The sequence below is a fragment of the Glycine max genome, chromosome 5, assembly GCF_000004515.6.
Source record: "Glycine max cultivar Williams 82 chromosome 5, Glycine_max_v4.0, whole genome shotgun sequence".
NCBI classification, from domain to species: domain Eukaryota; kingdom Viridiplantae; phylum Streptophyta; class Magnoliopsida; order Fabales; family Fabaceae; genus Glycine; species Glycine max.
In genome coordinates, this window is record NC_038241.2 from 35,315,870 (window position 1) to 35,340,139 (window position 24,270).

Consider the following 24,270-nt stretch of genomic DNA (forward strand, 5'->3'; position numbering starts at 1 on the left):
ATTTCCTTTAGTGCTTATTTATACATGACCCATGGTTGTCTGTTAGTGAAAATCATACAACAGTAATATTCTTCTAACAGAATTGCACAGCTAGCTGCATAACAAAATTGCTATAATAGATTCTGTTATGACCTATGACTAGATGGTGATGATGCTATAATGATTGTTGCTTCTTCCTATCAACATATGTGAAGCACAGAATCATAGCTATCATTCTATTAGAAATAGCAATTATGTTATTATTTATTAAAAAGACATTTTTCATGCTATCTCATGCATGTGTGGAGAATGTTACGATAAAACAAATAAAAAAATTATATATAAATAGAGTCATGAAAATACTCTCTTTAATTTTTATCATCCATTAATTTATTCCTGTACATTACACATTAAATTTGGGTGTATTAAAAAATAGACTTCAATATCTTTTTAGTATTTGTATAATTGTTACTTTTAGTTCTTCAATTTTTTTTATTAGTCCTTAAATTTTCAAAATTTTATTTTTAATTTCAATTTTTAGTAATTGTGTCATAATTTGTGACGATTTATTATTATTGAAATATTTTTTTAATTTAATTTCTTTAAAAATGATTTATGACAATTTAAAACAGTTAGAATATGTAAAAAATCACAATAATTTTACATTTATTTTTTATTTTCTTTTTTAAAACCAACAGAATTTAAAAAAAAAAACATCAAATTATACAAGTCAAATATTTTGACAGTTTAAAATGGTCAGAAATCATTTTTCAAAATAAATAAATAAATACATTTTGGTATAAAAATTGATATAAATTATGAAATCATGAACACATTAATAAAAATGGACTAAAAGTAATTTTTCAAAAATTTGAGGGATTAATGATAAAAAATTATTTTTTTAAGAACTAAAAAGATAATTACCTAAATTTAAAGTAATAAAAGTATATTTAAGCTTAAAAAATATACAGATCAAATACTTCACCTCTAAAGATTAGTATTAAGAAATTTAATATTAATATTTTTAAATAACTAAAAACAAATAATAAAATATACTAAAGAAAAATGTCATACATTATCAATGTAAAATTTTTTACGTAAAATTTTTTACGTAGTCATCTAATTACAATACTCATATATAATAAATTTATTAATATTTAAAATGATTATTTTAAATTAATTCACAGTTGTAATAGAAAGAAAATGTAATATTTTATACCGCATAAAAATTAAACTCAATATACTATCAAATACATACAAGTTCTTTAAGATCAATTCTTAAGAGAGATTAAAAAAATCCTTTACTTTATATGGCCTGTGTGGGGCTTGTAACATTTTTAATATATGATCAATATCTTAATTTACTATAGACCCACCTACATTCAATCCCAACAATCCCATTCCACATCCTGTTTGGATTTTCAAACCCCACGCCTACTTTCTCTTGACTTTAGCCATCCCTTACTCCTTAAAGCTAGCATGATCTCCAAGTTCTCTCTCTCTCTCTCTCTCTCTCGACCCATTTCTCCATTTCCTTGTATAATTCAATAACTCTCCCTCATAAAGCTATTCCCTCACTCTTTCACAATATGGCACGACCTAGCACGTTGCTGCTCCTGTTGATGCTTCTCTTGTCTTCATTTTGCTCGCTTTTTGAAGCCAGAAAACTTGTTCTAGAGAAGCAGCAGAAGAAGGAAAACCCATCTTCAAGAAGGGACAGTTTGTTTCTGAGTGCACTTCCTAAGGGCACCGTGCCACCTTCTTCACCAAGCAAAAAAGGACACTCTATGGAGGTTGATGAGAAGCTCATAGCACGACACCTCATAGCCATCGATCGAGTTCTTCTAAGATCTGTCCCTAGCCCTGGTGTTGGCCACTAATAAATTAATTAAGTTTGTGTGTTTATTTATTTTTTCTTTAACTTCTTTCTTGAGATATCACACCACATTTTTATTGGTTCAGTTTTGTTATTATATGGCAAGATTCTTTGTATGGTGGTAAAGAGGATTTTGAAATTGTGATATAAATAAACCGTAGGGAATAGTTGAATTGTGTAAAAGTGGAATGAATGAATATGTGTGCTTATGCTTTCCTCTGTTTTGGGACTAATAGCTTTCCTTTTACGATTATACTCATTCACTATCATAAATAAATGAATACATTTTGAACATTGCGTCAACTTCTTTTTCCGGCGTACTTGTAAGCTTTGCAGTTTGCATCAACGTTTTCTCAATTGGAATATTATATTATGTGCCATTTGGAATTGGAACAGAGATAAATTGTTGATTTGGTACTGGGAATCCAGGGATAACCCATTTGGCGTCATACAAAGAAATTATAATACATGAAAAAAAGAAAAAAGAAAGAAAGAAAATTCATTCCAGACAATTCTTTGTAAGCCTCCACTTACTTTTTTTCACCAAGAGTTGGTGCGTCAAGATTCGAGGGTATCTCTGTTTGACAATCGATGTTTTATTATTATCAAGGCATAGCTTTTCTTAAAGTGTGGTTTGTCTTTTGTATTGAAGTGTTATTCATACGCACAAGTAAAAGTTAAATCTTAGTCAATGTGTTTTAAGGCATCTAACTATATATAAATATATGCGTTGGTACTTGTGACTTGGTGATGATCTCGTTAGATGGTTAGAGATTGAAATTGCCTATATATACTTTTCACCTCCTTTCGAGTCTCTCTAATTAAAAAGCTACACATGATTAAAAAGGTGAGTATTTCTCCTAAATTAACTGTAACTTGTTATTGTTGATATGTCGCTTTCCACGCAACGTCAAGAGGCTTTTTTTTTTTTTTTAAGGAAGTTAAGAGGCTATTTCATTTACATAACCTTTTGATATTTATTTCAAAGCAAATGTATTTACTAAAAAAATATTTTTATATGCAAGGCTTTTATGAGTAGAATTTAGGGAAAGACATGACGCAATCCAATACTGAAAAAGATTATGGGCTAAAAACATACTTATATTAATTTTGATTATTTAAGATAAGATTTAATGAATAATATTTATTTCTACCACCAAATTATTAATTTAAGTGATATTGGATTCAATATCTTTAAGTAAGGTCTCGGATTTAAATCTTATAAATAAAAAAATATGATTAAAAAGAAAAAATTTCACTAAAAATATCCAGTCGAATTTTCCAACAAAAATCGATAAAATTAATGAATATTTCATACTAATAATATGATAATAAAAAATTACATTCATTTCTCATACACTTAAAAAGATTTTCTCACTCATATTTTGTTAATTCAAATGTCTAAATACCTCAATAGTTAAATAGTAGTTATTACTTGTTTGATAGGATATCTTTCGTCAGTGCCTGAATGAAATGTTAACTTCTTATTATTTAGATTAAATTACTCAATATATCCCCGAATTATTTGTGAATTTTTAAGTAAGTTCTTATACTATTTTTTTTTAAATTGGATTCCTAAACTAAAATACTATGTTCTTGAATTTATTTTTTGGTAGTTTAAAATCACCACAAAATATGACAATTGGTGATAGTTTTAGAAACTAAAGGGATTAAAAAAAGGGGACCTATTTAAAAATTTGCATATAAATTATAGATTTGATGAGTAATTTAACTAACTAATCAATATATTTATAAAAACTATCCAACCTTCTTTTTCATTACAACGGTCAACATATTACAGCTTCTACGATTTTTCTCTTTTTACATTTTGTTTTTTACTGAAATGATAATAATAATGAAAAAGACAGACACTGTTGAGTTGTTTTGTACTTTTTTACCGAGCAATTGCACGGGCGCTGATCTTGTTTCTATAAAAAAAAAGTGTTTGATTATATATATATATATATATATATATATATATATATATATATATATATCCAACAGTCCAGAACCATAACGAAATGAGTATCTCCAATAATGAACACAATAGTTATGCTGCATCAATTTTTTTACTTCAAGAAGAGTAGGACACAAGGAACTTTAATTCGACCGGGATTGTCCTAGCACATCGCAATTGAGGTATAATCGTGGGAGAATTCCTGAACCAATCCCATCATATAGCACATAATGCTGATCAATCTCATACTAGGGTACTTTGAAAAAAATTCTTATACCAGCTGTAACACTTTGAAAAAAATTTCATGGTACAAGTGTCATAAGTAAAAGGTCCTTTGGATTAAATGCCAGATATACTCAATTTCAGAAAGCATGGTAGGTGAGATCTTCAATTTTAAAGTACAAAAGGAGGAAGAAAAAAAAAATAGCGTTAGATATGGTCCATGCATACAACTACTGGTCTGCCACTCACTTTGCATATTATGGCCAAAAAACAAAAAAAAAACATAGCATCAGAAAAGACTAAAAACGCGTCCAAAGAACCAAGATATAGCATATCCTCAACCAGCACCCAGCTGTTTTTTTTTTTAAGAAGGGGATCACCGTCAGTGGCCTGTGTTTTGCCATTTGCACATCTTCTGACCCAACACTCTTTTCTTGTTGGAGTAATTGCATTAGCATTTTAGCCTGGCACATCTTCTGAAATTATCTAGTGACATTAATAATACTAAAAGATTAAAAAATACAATCGATCAATTAAATCTATTACATTTCAAAGGTAATTTTATAATAGCATCCAAGTAAAATCAATTATTCTAAATTAAATTTTAAAATATTGTTCTGAAATAGGAATCAATTTTTTAATATTACTTTTATATTAATCATTTAAAAATATTAAACTGAACTAAAGAAGCATTTTATGAAGATAAGGGGAAAAAATAATGAAAATGAGAATATATAATAATGTGTGCATCTCACTTGAACTATACGTTTAATTTATTTGCATCCATATGTATTGGATGACGGCAGAGGATTGAATCTTCTACCTAACATAACAGACACCTCACACACCGGAAACATTAAAAAATCAGAAACTACATTATTCATTAGAAACTCGACGTATGTCACACGTACTTGTGTTCCAATCCAACTTCAAGAGTCAGCGTTCTCAATCACACGCAACAAATCACTTCACATACTGCGTGGATAGGTCCATCCTTGTAATTATAGTTATCTCCACTAAATTTCTCTCTTTCAGTCTAATAATTTCCAAGGTTCATTTTTATTATTATTAAGATGTCCTATGTCATGTGCAATATAGTCAAAATATTCTTTATAAGACATGGATCCATTTTAATATGATATTGGTGCTAACCAAGTTGGGTCTCCAAAAGTTGTCAAGGCCCACTCAAAATTGGTTCTCTAGAAATGGTTCGACTGCCTCTTCAGGACAATGAGGATTGAGGAGTAAGAATGTAAAGGATACATGAGAGACTAAAACTTCTTGCACTTCCATTATTGTTTTCGGTTGTGTCGCATTGCATTTTGAAAAGTCTTGTATTTTGGATTGGGCTTTTTTAGAATGCAATGGGACTTAACATGAAACAATAATGAGATTACAGAAGCAACATCCTATGTACATGAGAGGTACTTTAGCACTGAAGTTAATGTGTAAAATGTGTTCATTGACAACGATGAAAAATGCAAAGAGTTGAGGTGAAATGTGTTCACTATTAGCTATCAATGCAAAGAGTATAGAGAACTCACATAATGTTGAACCATGCATACCTATGAACAATGAGAGTAGAGAGACTCACGGAATGTTAAAGCATAAGAATGATGGGAGTAAAGAGAACTCGCAAAACTTTGAAGCATAAGAACAATGAGTAGAGAAAACTCAGAATGCTGCCATTTCTATTTGCTAACCCTTGAGCTCACAGAATGTTACACTTACCTGCCTTCTTTGTATTCAAGCTTAAAAAATAGTTATTAGGTAAAAATAATTAAATACTAAAAAGGTAATTAACAAAAAAATAGTAAGGTTTATTATGAAAAATGTTAAAAAATATAAATCAGGTGAATAAGTATTATGTATTGTTAGAAATTTTACAATATATAACAAAAAAACGTTAGAAATTTGTAACATTTGCAACATACTACAGGTCTACAATATAGCATATACAATTAATACATTCCATTGTGTATATTTTATTCCTTTAATTCAATAATATAAACAAAGGATGTTTGCTAACCTTGTTTTCACTAGCGAATTGTCAAAGAGCAACGAGTATAATCCATCGGTCCAATTTAATTAATAACCTAAATGCCCTAATATATCAAAACACTAATAGATATCTTACTCTTGAACTTATTAATCAAATGGCCTATTAGCTCAGTTGGTTAGAGCGTGGTGCTAATAACGCCAAGGTCGCAGGTTCGAGACCTGCATGGGCCAAAATGTTTCCTTTTTTCGTTTTTCTCTATCTGTGAATTGTTAAGCGAGGCATACAGTCACCTTTAGCCTTCACGGGGTTCTTTCATTTTTTTCTTCAGTAAATCAAACTTATACAAGTAAACATGAATAATCATCTTACACAAGAGTGCATAAAAACGAATGATCTTTTCTCTCTCTCTTTTTTTTTTTTTTTTAAAAAAAAAACAATCAATTACATGATTTAATAGGTTTATAATAATTGCGGGGTTTTCATTGTAATTGTAATTTTTTTAGTAGTTTTAAATCTAAATTCTTTATTAATTATATCACTTACTGATAAAAATATATTAATTGTTATTTATTAAAAAATATTTTTTTTCCTTGAATAATATTTTCAACATGTTAAGTTATGTTGGATTGAAATGAAATGAAATAAAAATATTATTCTATTGTTTGATTATTTTATAATGAAACAAAACAAAAATTTTATTCTATTATTTGAAAAAATGATAAAATGGAATGAATTATAACTTTTAAATTTCATATTATTCTTATATTAAAGATACTTATAAATAAATTATTTTATAATCTAGAAATATTGTTCTATCAAGTGCACCCCAAATTGGGGGCGGGAATGTAATAGATGATGATTTATCTTCTTCTATTATGTTTTATTCCTATTTTTACAAACTAAACATTGTTTGATTTGAAAAAATAATTGTAAAAATATCATTTTATTGGTTATATTTTTGTAATTAAAAGTGATAAATAAAATAAAATCTTAAATCAAACCACCCTAAACTTGTCTCATTTACCAATCCCAACTCCCACATTTATGTCTGCCAATGTGTTTGTTTTGGCAGTCCACCAGTACTTCTACAATGCACTCGGCTTTGTATTGGCTAAACCCAAAGACGTCCCATGCCATCAAGAAACTAAAAACACGGTTTTGTGTTTCCTCATGAAAATGTATTGTCAAAGAGGTTTCCTCATCATGGTGTCAAACATTTGAACTTTTCTTAAAGGTATGCCAAGGTATTGATTGATGAGCTCTTTAGTATTTATTAGCTGGATTTGCCCCCAAAGCGTTTGGTATTAGGAGTGCAGATCAAGCTACGAATAAAATAAAATATCCAAATTGGGAAACATTCTTACCCAATTGCTTGAGAATTCCTACTTACTCTATGCTAAATGTTCAATGCATGCTCAACTTTTACATTAAAATTAATTTGAAGATACAGATGATTATTTTCTGCCATCATATATATATATATATATATATATATATATATATATATATATATATATATATATATTATACCGAAAATAATATATGGCTATCAGATGATGCGATCACATATCTTGGCTATTAGAGGCTTATGCATAGAGATTATGAGGCAATTATTTATTTATTTTTTCATCTTCAAGGGTATGATTACGGTGGAAAGTAATTTTTTTGTATGATAGACAAAAAATAAAGATTTTTAGATTGATTTCATTCCATGTTATTATGCTACTCTACTCTCCCACTATACCTTACCATTGTTTTGCTTTCTTTCTTGCTAACCCTTCTTCCTTCATAGTCTCCAACCACCCCTTCCTCTTTGACACCATCTCTATCGTTGCCATCATTTTCAATCTCAAAACCGATGATGGTTGACAATGATAACTATGATGGTGGTGGAAAATCAACGATATTTTGATGGTGGCATTGTTTGCTGATTTATAGATCTAGACTTGAATCATTGGTCGGGGGTGCATGGTGTTCAACAGTGGGGAATTGTTGGTAGATGGATTGAAGAAGGCCGTTGGAAATCATAGTGGTTTGCAACAAAGAGAAGAAGGAGGGAAAAAGGAAGGGCAGAGAAAAGAGTTTGTGTTAAACTGTGAAGGGTACATTATATTACAATGGACTGAGATCAATCTAAAGACCTTTATTTTTTGTGCATCATACACAATAATATTTGTTTTTCCACTGTAACCTGCGTCATCTTCAAGTTGTTTTTTGCATTTGTAATCTTAAAAGAAAAAAGAATCCTAAAATATTCTAAAAAAATTTATAATAATTTTAAATTTAAATAATATCCTAAAGATAAAATAAGATTTGAAATAAATAATAAATTCTTAAAAAATAAATTAAATTCTTTTTCTAAACTAAAAATGCAACACTATAGACATCCACACTCAGATTGGTTTATATATCTATTAAATTTGAAAACAAAAAAAAGTTTATTCCACAATTACAATTGTTTATTGGGATTGTGCCGTTGTGATAGTGAGTGGGTATGGAAACGACAGACAATATTATTGGCTACAAGTAATATCTAATCCTGACATGTTGCCTATCTATCTCGTGAACCATAGTAAAAAAAAAAAAACATCCAAGTACTTTCTATGATCGAGTTACCCGAAAGAAATAAGAAATTTCCAAGTTTCAAACGGATACTTATAAATGGTAGTTGTGTTTTACCCTAATCACATGAGATATATCCGTCAGACATTGCATGAAAATTTAAATATTTTTTGTTGCATTTTAATTATTTAAATTCTTTTAAAAAATTACATTGATTGCATGAACAAGTCTGTATCATATAATATTTGTGTCCTGATGTATCGTATCCATATTTTCTTGGACTGTTGTTCGTCTATAAAATGAATAACTCTATCAGTTATATCTAACCATCTATTACCTCAAGCCGGACAACTGAAATATTTTAAGATTTCAGTTGTATTTTTTAAACAGGTTAATGTCTATATATTATTTTATATTTTTATTTAATTAAAATTATTTCAAAATAATTAATTTAAAAATTAACTAATTTATCATATATGATAAATTGATGTGTAAATTTTTTTATATCATTAGTATATAATTTTTTTTCTATTTTTTAAAAGAAAAATGTTGTTTGAGAAATCATCATGTAGGCATATTAGGCTGTGTTTAAAGATTAATTAACCGCATATTTTAATGGGTCAGGTTTTGTTTTTTACTTTAAAAAAAGTTTTAATGGGTCAGATTACTAGCAAATTAAGCAGCATATTCCCTAATTTTCTGCTATGAGATATGAATTGTTGCAAAGTTTGAACCGATCACTGTTCCAACAGCCAGTAAGTTTATCTTTGACAAAAATGTATCGCAAGAAGAAACAAATCTGATACTCAAAGTTTCTCTTTTGTGGGGCCCTTAAAATCTGATTATCTCCTACCCCACCACGCTCATTCTCTATTCCTAGATCAGATTAATCAAGATCATAATATTGCTAGTTGCTACCCTGTTGGCCAATTGAAATGTGGGTCCAAAATGGCTATGGCTCTGTGCTCTTTCTGCTCTCACATTCACTTACTGTGCCCATCCTTTGTGGCTCCCCTCCACAGACTTATCCCACGCGCCTCCCTGATGTCACTGCATCCCTGGCCCATCATCAATCATGCACACAAGGCAGGCTTACCTTAGACTCAATTTTCTATCAAATGGAAGGTTTTGAATTCAAAATCAATCATTAAATAGGTGGGAACTAGTAACACTATCCTTTGGGAGTGACTAATGAATATGACTAATTCAGTGCGTGCTAGGTTTTTTGTTTGAAAAATTACCTAACAAGCTTAAGTATAATTTTGTTTTTTCCATAAACATATACTATAATATAAGTAAAATATTTACTCATTTTGTTAATAATTATTTTGTTAAAAAATTTGATCGATCATTTTTTATATTTTTTTTCACAATCATATAGTTTTTCATTTAACATAAAGTCTTACTTAAAGATTTTAAAACTCTAAATGAAAACCAAACATGTTATCATAAAGCATGGGTGAGTTTCAATACCTAATGAGGCAAAGTTTAGTTTTAAAAGGAAAACGTTCCTTCAAATGAAACCACTTCCTAAGCAAGTATCGGTCGGTGTAGATAAACATTCTCATTTATTCATTTCAAAGGAAACATATCCATATTGAAATATAGACAAAATTTAGGTAAATCTCTTCATTGATTGCTTATAGTATTATTCTCTTATGAACATCATAATGTGTACTCATTTTTATACTTACAAAGACATGATAAGGTAGTTAAAAAATAGAACACACATTATGTTTTTATTACAGAATAATACCACAAACACTCGGCGGAACCTTATCATCAAAATCTTTTTCGTAAAATAACCACAAACTTTAATCTTTACTTCATATAACGTTTATAATTGAGCACTACGGCAGCATTTGGTTAAGTAATCAAGGCTATGCTTATTAAAGTAAAAACTTAACATACACTCCAGTCAAAACATTCCAATGATTATGCTTTGAATCATTACTCCTTATTCCTATACTTGGCAAATTAAACCAAGTAATAATGAACTGAAAGAGACTTATCCTTCATTTATTATACTATTACAATCACACAAGATAATTTACAGTTGACATCGCTGATAACAGAAGAAAAACACAGAAATTGAGAAGGTGTATATACCAAATGTTATAGTACTACAAATTCTATGAAGAGAGTCTAACAGAGCACCTGAAGCATCCCTAGTCTAGAGACCAAATGTACAATAACAACTTCAAAAAAGGCCTAATTACACAGGAATTATGAATTAATACTTTGGTATATATCCATCCTTCCCCCCAAGTAATAATACAGAAAATGAGTTGTCAAGTATTCATTTAATCCTCCTTATTATATATTATATATTTCATAAATTTTTCTAAACATTTATTGTGTATACTTGACAACTCATTATGAGTATTATACTCATAATATTACCATGACATGGGATATACTAATACAGTCATTAATACTAATAATACTATGTATTAGGAAGTAGCCGGAGAACCCACCAGAGAGAGGTAAACCTGACTCTGTATCACTGTCTTACCGATTTTGAAACCCGGCACCACCGTGAAACCCACCCTAAGCTCGCCGGAGCTGGAATCGGAGGATTCCCCTGAATGCGAAACGGGTTCTTCGGTGACACTCTCCATGTACACCTCAGAGAACCTCGTGTTCTTCTTGATTTGAAAGACAGTGACATCATCATCCTGAAACGACAACGCCAAACAATGCAGGGTCCAAACGCGCTTTGCCATCTCTGCAAACGCGACGAAGAAAGAAGATTCTGGGTACCCTCCAGAGTTCACCACCTTCCTCTGGTTCAAGTTGCCGAAGAAGGAACACTCCATTTTGGCGTGCACCACTTGAAGGTACTTGGATTTTAGGAACTTGGAGAAGGAAGAGTTTGGGTTGTGGGTTAAGTACTGTTTTGGATTCAAAGATTTGACTTTTTTGAATTTGTCAAAGTAGAGGCTTTGTGCTCCTTGTTTGTGTAGGATTTTGTCTTCTGCGACGTTGAAGTTTGGGTAGTTGAAGCCTTCAAACATTGTTATGCAAACAAACGATTCAAACGCGAAGGTTTGGTGAGTTGGTTTGGTGAAAACCGCGTTAGAATGGATGAACTTAACCGCTGCTTCGAGATCCCAATGAGCAGATTCCATTTCCGCCATCATAACCTTGGAGAAGCTTCTGACTGATCTCAAAGTGTGGTGAAGAAAATGAACAAAATGTGTTGGACTCAACGATGAAAGTGTGAGGTTATCAAACAACGACAATGAGCCACTCGAGTTGAGTTTCTTTTCAATGGATTTGTTGAAGTTGACACAGTCGTCGAGGTGTTTCTTGAGCGATGAGATGTTATTGTCCTTAAAATCAACCTCGGCTTCGAGCCTCTTGATGGTGATTTCGTAGGTTTTCATGAGACTTTGTTGTTCCTGAATCTCCGCGAGCATAATAGTAACATGAGGTGAAAGATCAAGCTCCTTCTTCAAGAACCTGCGTTTCAACTCCGAGATGGCTCGAAGTTCATCCACCACGGCTTGATCCGCGGCTTGAATGGAGTCGTTGTTGTAAGGGTGCTGAGCCATTTGGAGTTCTGCATATGCTGCTTTGATGGTTGTGACGCCAGCGAAGAGTCTCGCGATTAGAGCCTCCATAACTGCTCTATTCTTGTTGTTTCCTTGGTGGGGTTTGTTGTTCTGATCGGTGAAGAGGTCCTCCTTGACTTTGAGGTGGGAATTGAGCATGCAAATGCCATTGTTTGATGCGAGTTTCGTTGCACTTCGGAGGCTTATCACCTTCTGGAACGTCTTTGCCAGTTTCTTGCTCCTATTGTTGAGTGCTGATTTGGGCTTCATGGTTTCCATCTCAAGACAAGTATTTTATTGTTTGAAGAAGCATAAGAGTCTTGTGTGTTCACAGCAAAAATAGATGAAATCCAATAACAATGGGAGAGAAAATGTTTGCAGTAGCAAAAGGAGATTTTGGTTGGAAAAGCAGGTGCAAATCTTTGACTACAACACTTTCAAATCAGAGTCTTTGAGCCGACGATAGAGATTGGTGGTGTGGTGATATTAATATATAAACATAAAAATTTTATGGAAATAATGGGGGGGAGATTAAGTAAATAGGAGTGTGTTTAAAGCGCGGGAAAAGGAAAAGGACGAATGCTTTAGCTTTCTCATGAAAGATGTTAAATACTCCAAGGTAGGCTTCTAGTACAAGAACTTTGACATACAAGCCACTGATTATCTACTTTTTTCTTTTTCTTTGCCTACTTGTGTTTGGAATAATATATCTGTATAGCTACCCACAGAGATGATAGTGTGGGGCATATTGCCTTACGTGATTGATGGGTATGATCTAGTTGTGGACCCTATTAGAATTCAAAATATTGATAAAATTATAATATATCGTATGCAAGGAAAAAATTATAAATAATGATATATATTTTTATTAAAGAGAAAATAGAAATCACGCACGCTAATTTTTAAAATGTTTGATTATTTGTTTAACATGTTTTATATTAAATTAAATGATTGGACACAAATTAAGTGATTGGCCGAATTTTGGATTAACCATATCTCTTTTCCATGATAAATTAGAGGATTAACAAAAAAAATAATTTTTTTGATAAAAAATAATTGTTGAAATTCCGAATGTAATAGTTATTACAAGCTTTTTTATGGGAGAGGCTATCAAATATGTGGGAGACTGGCAAATTTCTTGGTATATTTTATTGTATATATTCTATATAGTAATCTTTATATTAATTTGGTATTTTTAATTTACTAATATCTAAATTTTACATAACAAATTCATCAATTATTAATTGAAAAAAATCTGCCGTTGCAAGAACTGTGAATCTGTCATGCTTGTGACTGATGGAGGACATTATGAAACATGTGAGGGGCTGGGAATGTTGTTTTTTTATGTTGGTAAACTAGAAGGTACCGGCATGTTAAATATCTTTTTATTTGATTTGGAAAAGCAAATGATGGTTAAGCGCGCACTCTACAGTAATTGATTTTTCATTTTTCCATATGGCACCGCAACAAAAGTTTCAATTAATTATTGGAACTGGTTCATTCTAGGTATGTGAACATGAACGGCTACATTTGTGTAGCTAAGTAGCTAACCTGAATAAAGTTTACCATTATCCAGGCTTTATGTTAAAAATATAAAATGCGTGCTACACACAGATTTTATTTGTGGGGGACACTATAGTCACAAACATTATTGTGGTTTCCAAAAAGCTATTTCGATGGTAATAAAAACTCAGAAGGGATGAGGGAATATTAGGTAAGCAGCACTGCAGTCAGCAGCAGAAACAGAAACATGGAAAATGCTCTGCATGCATTTTTTTATTCAATGTATTCAATATCACAACTTTTTAAAAGTAAAAAAATTGAACAACTTATGTGAAACCTAAAACGTTATTGAGTTACATTTCTTTTGGTACATATGATCAATGTTCTCTGGCTAAATTTTATGAGAGAAAATTTTAAATATAATTACTATATGTAATATTCTTTTAAAATATTTAATGTAACTCTCTATATATAAGACTTACACTTATAACTAGTCGTTAAGTTGAAATAACAATTTAGTTGATTATGCATTTACTAGTATTAAGTTACATTTTCATTTTTTTTGCAAGAAATATGATGACAAGTTTGCTAATTTAAAAAAAATGTTTTTTATTGTTTAAATTATTTTAATTTAATTAATGATTTCAAATTCAAATTCTAAATTTGTAAATTAAATATTAAAAAAACATTATCATCTATAATAATTTTATCAAACTTAAACAATTTTATCTCAGTAAAAGTTACATGTAACATATGGCCCAAGTCAAAATGGGCAAGTACCAAGCAGAAAATGTTGACATGTCATAAGTACTTCGAATTCTTTTCACACTAAGATATACAATAAATTTTTTCGTACAGTAATTTGGGTTATAAATTTAAACTTCAAAATCATTGAAATTAATAAATAAATAAAAATTAATTTGATAGTTTCTATTACTTATTTTGATATCTTTTAATAAAAAATTGATTTAAATAAGCTAATATTTTGTTATAATTTAAAATAAATTCCACTAAACCCTTCAAAATATCACTGTTTGATTTTCTTTTTGTGGATTATTATACTTGTTTGGAGGTTTGCTACTATTCAGTATTCAGAGTCATTGTCTTTGCTGGAAAATACTGTGTCCAGTGCCCATGTTCCACTCAAAGCGCGAAACTCTTTGCCATGGGGTCCATTGTCCAATGTCCATTGTAGGCATGTGATCAAAGAAGCTGAGCACGAGAGAAGCAAAAAATAAATTGATTGTGACGAAAACTTGTTTTTTTTTTTTTTGTTTAAATATATATTGTTGGTTTTTGAAAATATTTTCAGTCACCATATATAATTTTCCCTTGACCCCTTAATTAACACTGTTAATATTCCAAGAAATTGAAATCCGTAGTTTATATATAGAAAGAGTCACGTTTTCTTTTCAGTTGTTTTAGAGGAGCTGTCTCTGGTGTGTCTTCGAATGCGGCAAATGAAGAAGAATTAGACCTTTTCTTCATGTTTTCTTAATAATTGCAAAATTGTTGACAGAACAGGAAAAGAAACTAAACGATGTGCTTCCATTTTTACGTGAAAGAACTTTGGCTTTTCTTTGATCACGATCATTGAATTAAAATGACACAAGATAGCATATATTATATATACTAGTAGAATCTTGTCTTGTATTGGAATTGCAATTTCAATTTGATGTGATATTATATTTTTCTTTAATTAGTTCTACTTAGCTGTAGTTCATGAATCCCACTGAAGTGAAGAATATGGGACCAAGGTTGCACATTGGTGGGAAAACATCACAAAAGAGACACAGCCGAAAGATTGATGGTGACTAGCTGAAATATAGCCTCAGGTCTTAATTAAACTTACAGGAGATGGGGTACATACAACAATAGTCAACTTGGGACAGTAATGGTTTATAATAATATCATTGCTTTGTCTTTTGAAAAATCGAAGTAAAATGGCAAGAACATATAACTAACAAATTTGAGTTGTACAAAAAAAAGTATGATCATTAATTTATCACCTTGCATTTGACTTTAATTAAGCTGGAACTATGGCGAATTAATCTTGAATATAACGTTAGGGATTATCTAAGACATATAACTACATTCTTTTTTTAGGAAAAATGTAAATTATATTAAACCCAAAATGATACAACAATAAGCGCGAAGAAAATCAAAAGTCTCCCTAATACAAGAATGACCTATATCAAGATATTAAAACAAATACAACAGGTGCATTTGTCTATACAAAAGAAATTTAATCTGGCTAATAACCTCTACTACAGAAAATTTTGATAATCTTAAAAAAAATTTACTTAGATTTTAGAGACCAGAAGATGATAGAAATTAAAATTTTGTTTTTATTTAATATTTAATGTACATAACTATTTAGAAGAAAGACTATGAGGCCCAAATACACCCTAAATGTCTAAAGTGTTTGATCCATCTTTTATCTTAAAATTTCTTGTTCATATTAGGCACACTCCTCGTTTACTTATGCAAAAATAATGAGTCATAATTAGGTAATGTTAACGAGTGTCTATATCAGTTTAACATCTTATTTCATTTTTATTATTTTTTCTGGTGGAGATTATTATTTTTATTCCTTAATTAAAGGTACTGTTTATTAAATTTTTAATAATAATAACAATAACTAAAAATCATAGCATAAAAAACAAAGTGTCCAAAATGTTTCGCTATCTAAATGTTTACTCTATGTAACTATTAGATTGTATAACAAATTGGAATGTACGTTGGTGAACACGGAGGTAGTTTTATGATTTAGCAATGAAGCCATGAAGGCATGGCTTTAGGTCTAAGAAAAAAGAAGTAATGCCTCGAATGAATGATATTCGTATGTTTGTACGTACGTCTTTAACATCTCTCAACTCATTCATAGTAATTTTATGGTCTTCGTCACGTCCGACATTCAAGTTATAATATTGCAGGAGTATTATTAGTCTAACAGTGTCCAAAGTTAAAATTATCGCATCTTATTAAGAATTAGACGAAGAAGTTTCCTAATACTAATTATTTTATCTTTTAAGATCCGTTTCCACATTATATTATCCTAAGTTTGACATCATTGGCTACTAGTTAGATTGTTGTATTGCAGGAAAGTGATCGAGGTCCAGGATTCAGTCAAAGGCACCTTGATCTAATTGATTCGCATATATATAGTTAATATTTTTTTTTTTGGGGGGGGGGGGGGGGGGAAGTAGCACGAAGTTGTAAATATCAAAATATGTGTTTGTTCATATCTCACATAGTCACATTCATTTAGGGCTAAATCAAACTTTGGATTAGTATTATTAGATTTGAATAATGAATAATTATATCATTGCTTGCTTCTTGAGCGTAGCAATTGGGATGGCCGGGAAGAAAAATCATTTGTCCTCCTAGATTCAAACTTTGATTGTATGGCATGCAGCTTTATGCTTAAATATTATTTGCATTTTGTCGTTAATGATGAATTCTATGTCAAGACTTCTACTGTTATACATTTGTAGCCTTGTAAAAATATTTAAAACCTATTTGGATAAGTTATATAAAAAATAATAATATTTGAATAAGTTGATCTAAAAGAAAAAAAAATGAAATTCTCTATTAACTCAAATTAACTTATGTACATATGATGCTAAACAAAGAGCGTTCCAACAATGTACAACAAATAAACAATAACAACTCATACAAACCCCGGCTTTAGCTTAATTAAAACCTAACCAGTGATTAAATACAAATAATTAATATATTAAATTAAGATGAAATTGTTTAAATAATATTCGATTTCCATTTATAATAAAAATAATTTTTGGTAAGATTTGACTTCTTTTTTAGACAAATTCAGATGAGTCCAGATCCATTTTTTCCTAATGAACCGGAAAAGGTTTAAAAAAACCTTAATTAAAAGGAACGCTGAATTTTAAAGATACAGGAAACAACAGTCCAACCGATGATATGGAAGAAGAATAACATTAGCTCAAATTTTAAGTTGTTCTTTTCGGCTTCCAACTCTTTAAACCCACGAAGCCCAAATTCATCGTGGAAGAAATATTTTTTTTTTATTATTTTACTCTTTTTTTATTGCATTTTACTTTTCTTCTTGAACCTTCCTAATTCTGCACAACATGCTATCACATTTTTTTGTAAATTTCTCTAGCATAAACTAAAGAGTGGTAGAATGGGTCTACTTGTTCTAGGTTGTTCCGCCGTTGACTCGTAAAAAATTAGGTAGGGTGAGTTGCCTTAGGTTGGTATTGTAGGTTAAAAATCCTAATACATCCAGACATCCTATTTAACGACAGTTTGACAGGTTGATGAATTCACTTGCCAAAAACAGAAAAGAAAAACAAATAAATTGAACTGGCAAATGAGCGGATTAACCTAAAAAATAATAAAAAGAATGAAAGATTATAATTATGAAATTTTCTATATTAATAATTAATGTGAGCTAATATTATAAAATAATTATATTAGTGATTTATCATGAGTATGTTTTATTTTATGTTATCAAATTTTCTTTAGACAATTAAATCAGAAAATATGAACTTAAATTATCGAACCGTTACATATAATTTCTATTCCGTAATATCCTAAAAAGAGTACATGAATCAGAAATTACTTTCGAATTTAAATTTCGCTGACTTTGTTTGATCAATAATTATAGATTGAGGTATTCTTACAACTCTTCCTGATAATCTAATGTGTTCCTTGCGGAGTTGTGGTTATATTATTATTTTATAAAGATTCTCTAAAATTCCAACATATAAAAAAATACAAATATAAATATACAAATAATTATCTAATTTTTTTTAATAACTGACTACATAAAAAATCATAAAATATTAGATCACCAGTATTTAAAAACATATTATCACCATACAATTAGTAATCTCGTGTTAAAAAAAAAAACCAGTAATCCCGTGTCTAAAAAATCTACAAAAATAATAAATTCCGAACAATAGTAAAAAATAGCACAGACACCTCATCGTTTATTACCTTTTCCGTCTAAAAAGAAAAATAAAGCATGAAAATTTAATAAGAATACTGTTATATATATTTTTATAATATCTTCTTGATGCTAGTTTGCCAAAATTGTCGTCTTAGAGAATGACGTACGAAAACCAAGACATAACCTAGGAATAAATAGAAGAAAATAAACATGTAACAAAATAAGACGAAACATAGAGATGATGAGAAGCCAGAATGATGTGAAACTATTGAGCTTTGAGTAGAGTCCAGTTGGTCATAGAGTTGAATGGACTCTGAAGCTAAAGGGTGTTGATTTGGAGTATGTAGAAGAAGATATCTTTAACAAGAGCAATCTTCTTCTGGAACTGAACCCGGTTCACAAAAAGGTTCCGGTTCTTGTTCATAACCAGAAACCAATCGCTGAGTCACTCATCATCGTTGAATATATCGATCAAACATGAAAGGAGAGTATCCGTTAATGCCTCAACCTATGAAGCACCGACACCAACACAGACACGGACACAAGAACACCTATAATGTTCAAAATATAGAACGTAGTATGGGTGTCGTATCGGTCGGACACTGACACGGACGCGTGTCGGACACCGGACACGACAAGGGACTGGAATGTCTGTGTTTCATAGGTCTCAACATCCTTATCTATCAAAGAGCTCTTACTCGATTTTGGGGTACCATGGATGATAAGGTAATTTGTCACACCCTCTTTCAATTGTAAATTTTTAAGTTTTCGGTTCATTTTTTACGTTGTAAATTTCTGAAAGAAAGGAAATAATTGCGAACTCACCTTCACTCCTTCATAATGGATTAAGAATAAATTCAAATCAAAGAAAAATTTCCTTGTTCATTTATGAATTATATTTATTTGAATAATATATATTTTTATATAGTTTGTTTTTTTTTTATTTCCTTCGTATGCACCTTACTCCTCGTTGAGTGCAGAGAAAGTAAAATTCCCTTTTCCCTCTTAATACGTATAAGAATTTCTTCGCAATGAATGCAAAATAACAGACCACCGAAAGAAGAAGCAAATAATTAAAATGACTCTTTGGAAACCCACATTGACCAACATAGAAATTGGGCCCAAGTACCCAACAACGAAGAATTTTTCCTTATTATTAGGTACATGACAATGGTTTTACTGTCATTCAAATTTGGCCATGTACCAAGCAACATAAAAGCCACAATTGAGATGAGCTTTCAGTTTTTTCCATGTGCATTTTATGTAGATTTACACAAAATTAATCGAACAAAAAAAAAGTAACTTACAATGACTTAAAAACAAAACTAGCTGTGCCATTAACCAACAAAATCAGGTAATGGTTTAATAGTTATAAGATTTTTAGATTTCATATTCCTCCGTGCAATATGAAGTAAGCCAAAAGAAAGAAAGAAAACCACTCCCTCTAGCTTTTACGGTAGTGTGTATATATATATATATACACACACACATACACAAACACGAGTTTTCTTATATTCTTCGTCGTTGATTCATGCTTTTTCCTCTATCTAATTTAATAGGAAAATGTTTGATAGATACCGAATGTATTAACTAATACCTAGAGAGAGAAAAAAAACACTTACACTTTTTAGAGCTTATAATATGATAAGAAGAAAAACATACAAGAAAAAAATAAGAGGTGTTATTAAAATATTTAAAATAAAAGATGATTTCTGAATAGTTATCCAATTCAATATGATATAGGCAGAGGGAAAAACCTATAAGAGTTAAGGAGAAGAAACACAAGGAGAAGAAAAGAAGGAGGTGAAGCTCTGAATTCTAAAACAAGATGGGAAGTGAAGATCGTGTGAAGCTGGTGAACTTTTGGGCGAGTCCATTTGGCAAAAGGGTTGAATGGGCCTTGAAACTGAAGGGTGTAAAGTATGAGTATATTGAAGAAGATGTCTACAACATGAGCAGTCTAGTTATGGAGTTGAACCCGGTTCACAAGAAGGTTCCGATTCTTGTTCATGCCCAGAAACCAATCGCTGAGTCATTCACCATTCTTGAATACATTGATGAAACATGGAAGCAGTATCCACTATTACCTCAAGATCCTTATCAAAGAGCACTTGCTCGCTTTTGGGCCAATTTCGGTGAGCAAAAGGTATTTTTTTTCTAAACCAAATTCTCTATTTTTTTTTTGAAGGTTTGTTAAACCAATTTGGAGATTCCATTTGACGAGATAATTCTTGTAAAAGCATTTTACATCCATTTTTTTACAGTTCTAAATTTTCTTAGAGAGATACTAAGAATGAGGATATATGTTTCATTCGTTTCTGAATTTTTAGAAACAATTTACATATCATTAACGAATAATCGATGGATGACACCAAAAAGCACTAGCGAAATTCGGGTAATGTTTCATATTTCATGCTTCCTAATTTGTATATATTTTTATATACTAGCTTATGAGAGCAGCACGAAAAGCAATGACAACCAGCCGGGATGAACGCGCAAAGGCTCTTAAGGAAACGAGAGAACTAATGGAGAGAATAGAAGAAGAGATTAAGGGAAAGAAATATTTCGGAGGGGACAATATAGGGTTCCTTGACATTGCACTCGGATGGATCTCTTACTGGCTTCCTGTTGTGGAGGAAGTTGGATCGATGCACATAATAGACCCATTGAAATTTCCAGCCATCACTTCATGGATGACCAATTTTCTCAGCCACCGTGTGATCAAAGACAATTTGCCCCCAAGAGATAAGATGCTTGTTTACTACCGCAACTTTGTTAATTAAGGTTTAGATGGATGTCTTTGACAAATTATGAATTTAATAAAACTACTAGCTCTTTTAACATGCATGCATGTCTTCCATAAATTACGATGAATTTATTAAAAATTGCTCGTGTAATATTTTTCATCAACAATTAAGACTTTGTTGTTCATTTCTTTAGAGTGAATTTCCCGTTTTAAAGAGTTTATTAAATATTAATCTTTTATAAATTAAGAATAATATCTTTAGTTGAATAAAGGTTATATAAACTATGGGAGTAGGTAATAGGGAATAATAAATAATTTGGGTTTGTAATATGTAGTTGTCATCCGATTAGAAACCCTCTTCTTGGTTGTATTGGCGTGTGTAATGCTTATTTTCATTAACGGTATATACAAGAGCCTTATAATATTGGATACAACTCTATCTAGTTAGTTAGTTCTGAGCGAAGTTCGTGAGTTTGATGGTCAAATTATCTTACTCGAACATAACTAACGATGATGGCAATAGATCATAATAAATTTATCTTCATCCATGCAGCCCTTCTAGCTAGCAGCAAATAAGATTATAATAAGTTCCATCTAATGTCAGAACCCATCTCTAATGAAACATTGACTATTGAATATGCTAAATATATAAACAATAATACGTAAGTGTTTGAATAATTTTATTTATACTATTAATTATGAAGAATATAAGTAAGAGCAGTTTAGCTAGGAAATTTAAAAAGTCACGTTAATTGTTGGATAGTGAGATGAAGGTGCCAAGTGCAATCCAGTCCAACACCAATATTGGTCAAATTTGTCAGCCGTAACCAACCAACAAAAGATAAAATTTGTCAAAATTATCGCCATTAGAGATGGTGAAAAGGTGTTGATATATAAGGTGACAATAATTTGCGTATGCATGTTGACGAGAAACAGTGAAACACACACATTAAAGAGACGCGTAAACTATACCAAATTAAAAAAAGAGACACGTAAACTATACCAAATTAAAAAAAGAGACACATACAACAACAAATGTATTAGAGATATAGAAGAAACAAATTAAAGGAATTGAAATTAACTTTTGAAAGAAGATGGGAAGCGAAGAAGTGAAGCTGTTGAGCTTTTGGGTGAGTCCATTTGGTAAAAGGATTGAGTGGGCTTTGAAACTGAAGGGTGTAGAGTATGAGTATATAGAAGAAGATATCTTCAACAAGAGTAGTCTCCTTCTGGAGTTGAACCCGGTTCACAAGAAGGTTCCGGTTCTTGTTCATGCAGAAAAATCCATCATCGCTGAATCATTCATCATCCTTGAATACATAGATGAAAAATGGAAGCAATATTCATTGTTACCTCATCATCCTTATCAAAGAGCACTTGCTCGCTTTTGGGCTGCTACTGCTGAAGAAATGGTAACTTATCAAATCACGCCCCATCTCTAAATGTCTTATTACTATTCTTTATTTTGTTTTTGTTTCTAAAATGAACTTGAAGGTTCCATTTCCAATGGATGAAATAATTTTATTTTATAATTTGCAGAGGTTACCATTTTTCCGTTTTTAATTTGCTTGAAAAAACATTGGGAATTTTTTTTTAGCTTCTGATTTCATAGAAATTAAAATGAACAATTTACTGTTGTTTTATGTTATTTTTTGTCTAAATATTAATCGGTAAATTTTATGTACACTTTTCTGTATTTTTTTGTTGTCACTTATTCCTTGAGCACGTACTGTTTTTGTCACTGAACTCATTTTTTTTTATTCCGTATAGTTTTTATTTTATTTTATTCGGATTGTACTCCTTATATGCTATAGCAGTAGCAGTGATAGCAGTGGTTTTAAACTTATTAGCAACAATTTTTTTACTGTAGTTATAGCCTTTAAGAAAGTTTTAGTGGTGCAAAAAAGTAAAAATATAAAAAGGTCAATAATTAAGCCATAGCTTTATGATGTATGGGTATATATAGTTCCTATTTCATGCACATTCCAAAGTGCGATATGATGTATGCATGATTGAAAAATAGATATATTTTATACAAAAAAAGATTTGTCTTCTAAAAATTTTGATTTTGGGATACAGAAAGCCATATGAATAACTAATTTTCAAATGCCTGTTTTGTGTGTATATATATATAGTTCAGGAAGGTAGTATGGATTGCTTTGCGCAGCCCTACCAGCGGGGATGAACGCGAGAAGGCTCTTAAGGAATCGAGAGAAGTAATGGAGAGAATAGAAGAAGAGATTAGGGGGAAGAAATATTTCGGAGGGGACAATATTGGGTACCTTGACATTGCACTTGGATGGATCTCTTACTGGCTTCCTGTTTTGGAGGAAGTTGGATCAATGCAGATAATAGATCCATTGAAATTTCCAGCCACCACTGCATGGATGACTAATTTTCTCAGCAATCCAGTGATCAAGGACAACTTGCCCCCAAGAGATAAGATGCTTGTTTACCTCAAAGATCTAAGAAGCAAATATATAGTCTTATAATTAAGATGCATGAATTGGTGAAGGACTAGATTTGTTCCTCCAAATTTATGTATGTGATACTTTCAAGATATTTGGATTGGTGTAAAGCATCGGGTCAAATCTCTGGCTAAGTTAGCATTTTCTAGATTTACTCTTTTGAAGTGGCTTTGATCTTTGATGTCAATTATCCTACTCTTATGTAGCTTAACTAATAAATATATTTATATTGATGGCAATAAATCATAATTCAATGTCTTTAGAAAATTGTCATATTAATCGAGAATTAACTCAAGGTTTGTTTCACGAGTCTAAAAGTTTGAGTATCTTGTTGTGGGCAAGAGGATCGGCACAACAAAATAATGAGAAATTATGAAAATATAAAAGGTAAGTTGTAAAATATGTAATTTATTTTTTTACTTTAATAATAATTTGAGAAAAAAAGTTGTTGGAAAGTTA

General features: G+C 30.8%; 4 protein-coding genes and 1 non-coding gene across 5 annotated transcripts; 4 read left to right on the forward strand and 1 right to left on the reverse strand.

Annotated features, from left to right (window-relative positions):
• The first annotated feature begins 1,450 nt into the window (after window positions 1-1,450).
• Window positions 1,451-2,147, forward strand: LOC102667218 (precursor of CEP14). The gene has a single exon (XM_006580114.4). The coding sequence runs from the start codon at window positions 1,569-1,571 to the stop codon at window positions 1,857-1,859; it is 291 nt and encodes a 96-aa protein (XP_006580177.1). The 5' UTR covers window positions 1,451-1,568; the 3' UTR covers window positions 1,860-2,147.
• Window positions 2,148-6,192: 4,045 nt separating this feature from the next.
• TRNAI-AAU (transfer RNA isoleucine (anticodon AAU)) lies at window positions 6,193-6,266 on the forward strand. Its single transcript has one exon. It is a non-coding gene; the product is annotated as a tRNA-Ile (tRNA).
• A 4,413-nt stretch (window positions 6,267-10,679) lies between these two features.
• LOC100795349 (protein GRAVITROPIC IN THE LIGHT 1) lies at window positions 10,680-12,835 on the reverse strand. The gene has a single exon (XM_003524925.5). It carries the CDS (start codon window positions 12,432-12,434, stop codon window positions 11,052-11,054), a length of 1,383 nt encoding a protein of 460 aa, XP_003524973.1. The 5' UTR covers window positions 12,435-12,835; the 3' UTR covers window positions 10,680-11,051.
• A 7,590-nt stretch (window positions 12,836-20,425) lies between these two features.
• LOC100795880 (probable glutathione S-transferase) lies at window positions 20,426-21,380 on the forward strand. Its single transcript, NM_001317696.1, has 2 exons — window positions 20,426-20,743; window positions 21,045-21,380. Exons 1-2 carry the CDS (start codon window positions 20,426-20,428, stop codon window positions 21,378-21,380), a joined length of 654 nt encoding a protein of 217 aa, NP_001304625.1.
• A 972-nt stretch (window positions 21,381-22,352) lies between these two features.
• On the forward strand, window positions 22,353-24,073 carry LOC548031 (glutathione S-transferase GST 20). The gene is given in 2 exon segments (NM_001250769.1): window positions 22,353-22,755; window positions 23,479-24,073. Coding segments are annotated over 2 exon segments (675 nt in total). The 5' UTR covers window positions 22,353-22,437; the 3' UTR covers window positions 23,836-24,073.
• The last annotated feature ends 197 nt before the right edge of the window (window positions 24,074-24,270 follow it).

Coding starts and splice junctions, on each gene's coding strand:
- LOC102667218 (XM_006580114.4), top strand. CDS start 1,569: ATGGCACGACCTAGCACGTTGCTGCTCCTGTTGATGCTTCTCTTGTCT.
- LOC100795349 (XM_003524925.5), bottom strand. CDS start 12,434: ATGGAAACCATGAAGCCCAAATCAGCACTCAACAATAGGAGCAAGAAA.
- LOC100795880 (NM_001317696.1), top strand. CDS start 20,426: ATGGGAAGTGAAGATCGTGTGAAGCTGGTGAACTTTTGGGCGAGTCCA. Junction 20,744..21,044: donor CCAATTTCGGTGAGCAAAAG/GTATTTTTTTTC, acceptor TTTATATACTAG/CTTATGAGAGCAGCACGAAA.